This window comes from Austrofundulus limnaeus, unplaced genomic scaffold, assembly GCF_001266775.1.
Source record: "Austrofundulus limnaeus strain Quisiro unplaced genomic scaffold, Austrofundulus_limnaeus-1.0 Scaffold51, whole genome shotgun sequence".
NCBI lineage: Eukaryota > Metazoa > Chordata > Actinopteri > Cyprinodontiformes > Rivulidae > Austrofundulus > Austrofundulus limnaeus.
In genome coordinates this window covers 1,548,159-1,556,580 of record NW_013952453.1, presented here as the reverse complement: position 1 = coordinate 1,556,580, position 8,422 = coordinate 1,548,159, and the positions used below count along the sequence as shown (strand labels likewise).

The 8,422-nt window shown below is 38.5% G+C and overlaps 1 protein-coding gene across 1 annotated transcript in view; it reads left to right on the top strand.

Annotated features, from left to right (window-relative positions):
• itcha (itchy E3 ubiquitin protein ligase a) overlaps nucleotides 1–6,428 on the top strand; it is a gene marked incomplete in the record, with an annotated part of 15,566 nt that extends 9,138 nt beyond the window's left edge. The window contains 12 exon segments of the mRNA XM_014008619.1: nucleotides 279–407; nucleotides 622–694; nucleotides 861–932; nucleotides 1,031–1,119; nucleotides 1,388–1,547; nucleotides 1,847–1,980; nucleotides 2,182–2,322; nucleotides 2,428–2,548; nucleotides 2,722–2,826; nucleotides 2,979–3,075; nucleotides 3,184–3,256; nucleotides 3,539–6,428. Coding sequence (XP_013864073.1) covers nucleotides 279–407; nucleotides 622–694; nucleotides 861–932; nucleotides 1,031–1,119; nucleotides 1,388–1,547; nucleotides 1,847–1,980; nucleotides 2,182–2,322; nucleotides 2,428–2,548; nucleotides 2,722–2,826; nucleotides 2,979–3,075; nucleotides 3,184–3,256; nucleotides 3,539–3,638 — 1,294 coding nt within the window.
• Nucleotides 6,429–8,422: the final 1,994 nt, after the last annotated feature.

The window sequence follows — 8,422 nt, the reverse complement described above, 5'->3', positions numbered from 1 at the left end:
CATAAAAATTATGACTAAACATGAAATGATTTTCACTAAACAATCTACATAAAAACATTTGAATTGAAGTTTACGAATGCACAAAGTAAATGAGCTCCTGAGCATTGATTATCTGTCAATTTTAAGAAGACCCATCTTTATTTTTTGAGGTCATGAACCAATTTTTATCTCCCCTTATCCTAGTTTTAAGTTGAATATTTTTCAACCCATACTACTAATTGTTGATTACTATGTTTCATGTATTGTAAATTCACATTTTTTATTTTATTTTTCCCCAGGCTCCTGAATGACAAACCTTTGCCAGAAGGTTGGGAGATGAGGTTCACTGTGGATGGGATTCCTTACTTCGTAGATCATAACAGGAGAACAACAACCTACATTGACCCCCGCACAGGAAAATCCTCACTGTAAGAATCTCAAATGAAATGCAGCCTTTAGAAGATCAGAGCATTTGCTGGTCATCAAACAGTTGTAACACTACTCTTTGATCAGTTATGTTTACATTGGTAGGGTAGGGGTTAACATTGCTTCCCACAATAAAAGAAAAACATGTTTTACAGTTGTATTTAAATGTTTAAGTTCTCTTTTAAAAGTAAATTATTTGTTTGTCTTTCCCTGCAGTGAAAATGGCCCACAGATAACCTAYGTCAGGGATTTTAAAGCTAAAGTACAATATTTCAGGTTCTGGTGTCAGGTATGTACTTTTACTCACCTCAGTGTGAACTTTTAGCTTTGTGATAATTATTTTGCCATTATTTCAATATATGTTACATTATTACAGCATCTAAAGACAACATRCTCAGTTTCTACATTCTACCTGTCTTAAATCTAATTTGTTTCATGTTTTTTTTTTCTTTTAGCAATTGTCAATGCCTCAGCATATCAAGATTACTGTGTCAAGAAAAACATTGTTTGAGGATTCATTTCAACAGGTAAGCCAATCAAATGATGTTCTTTATTCCTGGGTTTAACTWTGACATCTTGTTTTAAGTGTGTGTAACTGATTTAATTGTGGGTTTTGCTTTCAAAGATYATGAGTTTCCACCCTCAAGATTTAAGGCGGAGACTTTGGATTATATTTCCAGATGAAGAAGGTCTGGACTAYGGAGGTGTGTCCAGGTAATTTCATTTTTATTTATTTATTTTTTTAATCTGTGCAGGTGTGTCCAGCCGTATGACTATCGGGGTGTGTATTGCTCCCACTTGTAGCTTTTACTTGACAACACCCAAGCTTCACGAAAAGCTAATCCTGTTCTAAAAATAACAGCATACCATCTTATGATTCCTCATGGAAGTCCTGAACATCAAGATATTTTATGACTCACTTATGTCTACTTCCACCACTTGCACTTACACRCCGTTTCATTCTTTGTGGTTTTTCTTTCAGAGAGTGGTTCTTCTTGCTTTCTCATGAAGTGCTGAATCCCATGTATTGTTTGTTTGAGTATGCTGGCAAGGACAACTACTGTCTTCAGATTAACCCGGCGTCCTACATCAACCCCGATCACCTCAAATACTTCAAGTTCATAGGGCGCTTCATTGCCATGGTACCTGTTCTGTTTATTTTTTAACAAAATTTGTTAGTCTTTGCTAGCCTGCTGGTTAGTTTTACACAACTGTATTTCAAGTTCATTTTCTATGATTAGAACCTAAAATCATAATACAGTACCTACAGGCCAGTGAACATGCCTTGTAGTTCTGAAGAAAGTGAATTATTTTAATTTAATTACATAGACATATTATGGCAATTTCACTGCTGTAATATTGAAACATTTTTCTGTTGAGAGCTTGCTGTTTTCTGAACGCATCTCTTTTCTCACACACGTCTGTGTTTTTTTCTCTCTAGGCCTTGTTTCATGGGAAATTCATCGACACGGGTTTCTCGCTGCCTTTCTACAAGCGTATTCTGAACAAACCGCTGGCTCTCAAAGACTTGGAGTCCATAGATCCAGAGTTTTATAATTCTCTCATATGGATCAAGTAGGTAGCTCATAAACATCTGCATTAAAAAAGTAAACTTGCTGACTTGTTTATTTTGCCATCTTATGTGTTTGATATGTGCCACTCACTGCTGAATGTCAAACAAAATATTTGGCGTTTTCTTAGCTCATTACTCAGTTTCTGATCTTCAGCAGGATTTGTTTCCTACTGATAATGACTGTAAGTTCCTGTGGCCTGTAGGGATAATAATATAGAAGAGTGTGGACTGGAGATGTTCTTCTCTGTGGACAAGGAGATCCTGGGCGAGGTCACTACACACGAACTGAAACCAGACGGAGGGAACATCCAAGTAACCGAGGAAAATAAGGAGGAATATATCAGGTGCAACTGTGTTTTCTGCTGCTTCTCACCAAATAATGTAACTATTTTTACATTCTCCCGAATGTAATGTTAACGTAAGTGGGTTGTCTTTATTTCTGAGCACAGACTGGTGGCTGAGTGGAGACTGTCGAGAGGTGTGGAGGAGCAGACACAGGCGTTCTTTGAGGGTTTTAATGAAGTCCTTCCACAGCAGTACCTTCAGTACTTTGATGCCAAAGAACTGGAGGTACAGATGTAACTAACTGTAACTTTCAAAAAGCTGGAATGTTTGATTTTTTTGGTCTGTGTAGACCATACTTTTTATATGTATGCATGTAACTAAGCCTAACTTCACCACAACTTTTTATCTTTTACATTTGGTCTCATTTCACTTTTTAAAAACAACATATACCTTTTTAGGTGATGCTTTGTGGAATGCAAGAGATAGATCTGGTGGACTGGCAGAGAAACACAATCTACAGACATTATGCTCGAAGTAGCAAGCAGATCCTTTGGTTCTGGCAGGTTTGTTTTGAACACATAAACATTACCGTTAGTAGTTTTGTAAAATACACATTCAAACTAGTGAAAATCTATAAGGCTGTTTTCAAGCTCATTAAATCATTACAGTGTTAGGAAATATTTTTCTGATATTAAAACACATGTTTTGTTGGCAGTTTGTGAAAGAGATGGACAATGAAAAAAGAATGAGACTCCTGCAGTTTGTTACTGGAACCTGTCGTCTTCCTGTGGGTGGCTTTGCTGACTTAATGGGTATGAAAGAAAAAATACATGACACATTCCACTGCATGTTGTATTTTTCTGTGAAATACCATAATTTCTGTCTAAAATTGTTTGTTACTTTGTGGCTAAAAAATACAGGAAGCAATGGCCCACAGAAGTTTTGCATTGAGAAAGTGGGCAAAGAAAACTGGCTTCCACGAAGCCACACGTGGTAAGACCAGTTTCCCCATTGTTTTGAGGTCTTTTAGCTGAAAGTATACATGGTTTGAATTTAAAAAAAACTGATGGTAGATTTAAAATCAGATCATTTCAGTCATATCTCATCCCTTGATTTCCTATTAAAATCAYAAGTTTAAATGTTGAGGTGTTTATGCAGATGCTCTTACACCATGCCATGTTACATTACTATAGTCCCAAAAAAAAGGTTAATGATTATACAGTATTTTAAGTCTTTGTGTGAAGTTTCACTTTTTTTGTTTTTGTTTTTTTTTAGCTTTAATCGTCTGGACCTTCCTCCTTATAAGAGCTATGAGCAGCTGAAGGAGAAACTCATGTTTGCCATAGAGGAAACAGAAGGATTTGGACAGGAGTAACGCAACAAGAGTTTCCCAACAACCTGCAGAGGGAACAAAGAAGTCGTGGCTTTTAAGGAGCCATATCTATTTAAACTATAAAAGCACTTTTCCAGCAGATTCTCTCTCCAACAAAAAAGATGCTCGTAATCAAGTCTTAAGAGCATCTTAAAAAAACAAATCAGTTTTCTCAACAAATTTAAATTTTCCACAAGGGACCTGCTGATTTTCTGCACCATGTTCTTTTTACCTTTATGGTGCGTACTTATCTAATCCACTTGATTTCACTGTGCTGCACACAACCCCCACTGGCAACAGAGAGAAAGGAGATTTCTCTCGTCCCATCATGTCTGCACTTGCTGTATGTTAAGTGTAGTTTCTACACGTATAACAGAGTCTGTGCAGCAGGCATTTCCTAAGAATGTCCTCGTTGATTTGATTCACCACTAAAATGTGAGAAGAAAAACCTGTCTGAACCGTTCACCTTCGACACAAATACTAGCATCTAAAAAGAAAATCTCTTGTGATTTGGGCTGTCTAAGACATGTTTCTTTCTGTTGATGGAAAATGGAAATAGTTAATATTTTTGTAATGACTGACAATATTGTCTYCTGTAGCATATATGCATTTTTTTAATCAACTTAGATAATTGTTACGATTCTTATTGCAATAATGCTTTCTGTTATTTTTGGCATAATTAATTCTTAGTTTTATACTGAGTTCAAAAGTTAAACTAGTTTGCACATGGGTTTTCTGAGTGGTGTGATTGTTCTTAAGAGAGGCTATTTTTATGTGCAATCGTTTTGTAGAAGACATTTTTGCCAATGATCGAATCAGACTTTCAGTGCTTTGTTCAGTCAGTTTTTGCTAAGCCTTTGGGAAGACTTAGAATTCACWGTTTGTTTCAACCCCAATGTGAAGTACATAACATTTAGCATATTTTAAAATGTATTTGGTGGGATTGTTTTGGTTATTATGTACTTTACAACATTTTACCTTCCCATAACAGTCACTGCTGTATATACATTACAAGCTTTTTAGACCAAGAAAGCTCACCTCTTTGTCAGTCAGGGAAATAGAAACTGTGATTTTTGATTTCATTAAGCTGTTACTGATGACGTGGGACCTTAAGAATATGTGTAGTTGTTAAAGAGGAGTGGTCTGTTAAATAATGAACACCTCTTATTGAATCGTTGTCAGTTTTGTGCTGGTTGTTAAGTAAGAAAGTGTTTTCCTTAACAATAGCCCTTAGACTTTGTAGAGCGTGACTTTGTTCGACAGGGCAGACTTCTCGGACTTGATCTAAATCCCATAACTGTCATGAAAATGCAAATTCCTAAAGGTTTCAACGGTTGATTCATACARCTTATGTAAATACTCTGACAAGGCATAAAACAGATCTGTTGATACATTTAAATCACCCAGACAGCGGAGCTCTTTAGGACCTATGATTAAGGTTCAGATCCATTTCAAGAAACCCTAGTTTTATAGGGAGGGATGATTTTTCTGATCTGGATTTTGGTTTCTTTTAGTTGAACCAGACTACTCTAGGATGTAACAAATTCATTTACAAACCTTTTAAGGGAAGTTACCTTTTTAATATCACACACACAGTCTTATATTTTTGTCTTTTATTTGACTAACTAACCTTCATTATAGAATTTGTACATAAGTCCAGCTGTTTATTTTTATATGTCTGTAATAAGCTGCCAACTTAAATCTTGCTTAGAAGTTGTTCATGGTCCCTGGATTTTATTTCGCTCTGACATCTGTGACATTTGAAATTATGAGAAAATTAAAAAGATCAGCATGCAATTACAATAGATTTGTTTCTTATTCAACAAGAGTTAAACAAGCTTCATGCGTTTCCTTTTTGAAACATTTAGAGCAGGACAACAATGCAATTTACTCCACATCAGGTGATTTATGGGAGTAGTTAACAACTAAAATTGCTGCCAGAAATAAAATTTGCATTGACTTCAATAATATGCCTGTTAATAGAACTGATTTATATTTATTCTAAATTGTATTTRTGTGCATCTGCTTTTGTTGTTTAATTTAAAATGATCTGAATTCATAATGCAAAAAACTTGAGTGACTTATTTTCAGAGCTTTAAATGGTGACAATGTGTACAGGCAGAATGATTCAAAYTATTTTCTACAATTGTGTGCCCCATGTGAAAATGCAAAAAATAATAAAATTGCAAACTTCCCTTTAATTTCCATGTAAATAGAGAAAAAAGCAGATTATTGATTTTACTCGAATGTACCCACATATTTTAAACATCATAWTTTGGTTGTACTAACTGACCTGATCTCTGACTTTGTGCAGCACTCCTTCACATTCTGATCTTTTCCCACTTTGTCTTTAACTGCATCCAGTTCTTCACTTGATCTTAGATGTATTCTTTCACCTTCATCCAGTTCGAGCACAAGGACTGTTCAGCTACTGCTGTGCAAAGAGATTATTTTTAGGGTGGGGGGTTTACTGTTTAATATTGTAACAGATTACAATTTATAGCAGCACATTGACACTTAACTGATTGAATTAACCACTTTTTTAAAGCCACACTATGTCCCTGATCACAGGGCAGAAAATTGTACAGAAATATGCAAAAGTGTATTTTARTAGTACAAATTACATTGCAACTCAATGTCCAATTGTGTAATCACTGTTTCCCTTTTTTTTCTTAGCTCTAACTTTTGATAAGTGAAAGTCAGTGGGTGAATATTATTTATTAAGAACATGAGTTGTATGTATTGTTGACCAGGGTTGATTGATGACAATAAAAAACTAACTAAATGCTGAAAGTGTAGTAATATTTGAATTTTCCTAATTATATTTTACTTTCCATAAACCAGACTTGTGTAACCTTCTGAAAGTTGTTAATCTCAAAATATCTTCAGATTTCCTGAAGATCTTTCAGTTTTTTTTATTTTCATTGTCAGTTATATTCCAAATGACTGTTTTCAAAAGAATGTTTGTTAATCCACATTAATGCATGATCAATGCATTATTTGAGAATACAAAGGCACCCAACCCATGAGCTGAACCAGTGTGTCTACTGCACTAAACAAACAACTTAAAGAACCGGAWATAAAGTGAAACTTTGCATTTACCTGCAGCCTTTGACAAAGGTGCAGAAGAGGAATTGATCTCCATCTTCTTCCACTTCTCCGTAGTCGGGTCGCAGAGGCAAAAGGTCCAGGAGAGAAACCCAGACATCCCTCTCCCCAGCAACACTTTACAGCTCGTCCTGGGGGACCCTGAGGCGTTCCCAGGCCAGAGAGGATACATAACCCCTCCAACAAGTCCTGGGTCTTCCCCGGGGCCTCCTACCAGTGGGACATGCCCGGAACACCTCTAAAGGGAGACGTCCAGGAGGCATCCTAACCAAATGCCGAACCACCTCAACTGACTCCTTTTGATGTGGAGGAGCAGCAGCTGTACTTCGAGCTCCCCCCCGGATGACAGAGCTCTTCACCTTATCTCTAAGGCTGAGTCCGGCCACCCTACGAAGGAAGCTCATTTCGGTCACTTGTATCCGGGATCTCATTCTTTCAGTCATGATCCACGTCTTATGACCATAGGTGAGGGTTGGAACGAAGACAGACCAGTAAATCAATTTGCTTTGCCTTTTGACTCAGCTCTTTCTTCACCATGACTGACCAAAGTAATGCCCTCATTACTGAGGATGAGGCCCCAATCCGTCGATCCATCTCCTGCTCCATCCTACCATCACTCATGAACAAGACACCCAGATACTTGAACTGCCTCCTTGAGGCAGAGACTCACCCCCCGACCCAGCCAACAGAACCACATCATCTGCATACAGCAGAGATGTAGTGTTTCTTCCACCGCCCAACGCTATCCTTCCACCAGCCAACGACATCCTCAGTCCTGGTCAGCAGTTCCTCACCCAAGCCAAGCAGCATGGGACAGGGAATGCTTTCCTTTTCTGAGTCATCGAACAGTTTGCCAGAACCGCCTCGAGGCCAACTGAAAGTCCTTCACCATGGCCTCACCGAATTCCTCCCACACCCAAGTTTTTACATCTGCAACCACCGAAGCTGTAACCCTCTTTGCCACCCTGTACCCGTCAGCTGCTTCAGGAGTCCTTTGGGAAAGCCAAGTCCGGAAGGCCTCCTTCTTCAGCCTGACAGCCTCCATCACTGCTGGAGTCTACCAGCGAGTCCTTTGGTTTCTGCCGAAACAGGCACCAATGACCTTCAGGCCACAGCTCCTGGAAGCCGCATTTGCAACGGAGGCCCTGAACATGACCCATTCAGATTCCATGTCCTCGAAATGTGAAAACTCTCCCAGAGGTGGGAGTTGAAGATCGCACGGACAGGGGGCTCCGCCAAATGTTCCCAGTTTACCCTCACTATACATTTGGGTTTACCAGGTTTGTCTGGCAGCCTCCCCCGCCACCGGATCCAACTCACCACCAGGTGGTGATCACTTGACAGCTCTGCCCCTCTCTTCACCCGAGTGTCCAAGACATAGGGCTGCAGGTCTGACGACACGATTACAAAATCGATCATCAACCTCTGGCCTAAGGTGGCCTSGTACCAAGTACACTTATGGGCCACCCTATGCTCAAACATAATGTTCGTTTTGGACAACCTGTGCTTGGCACAGAAGTCCAATAACAAAACTGTTCGGGTTCAGATCAGGGAGGCCTATCCTCCTAATCACCCCCTTCTAGACTATTTTTTTAATTTTTATTTGATCCACATAGAGACTCAAAGACTGATGAGCTGCAAACTTTGGATACAAACTGAAAGGTGACTTAGCTTAGGTC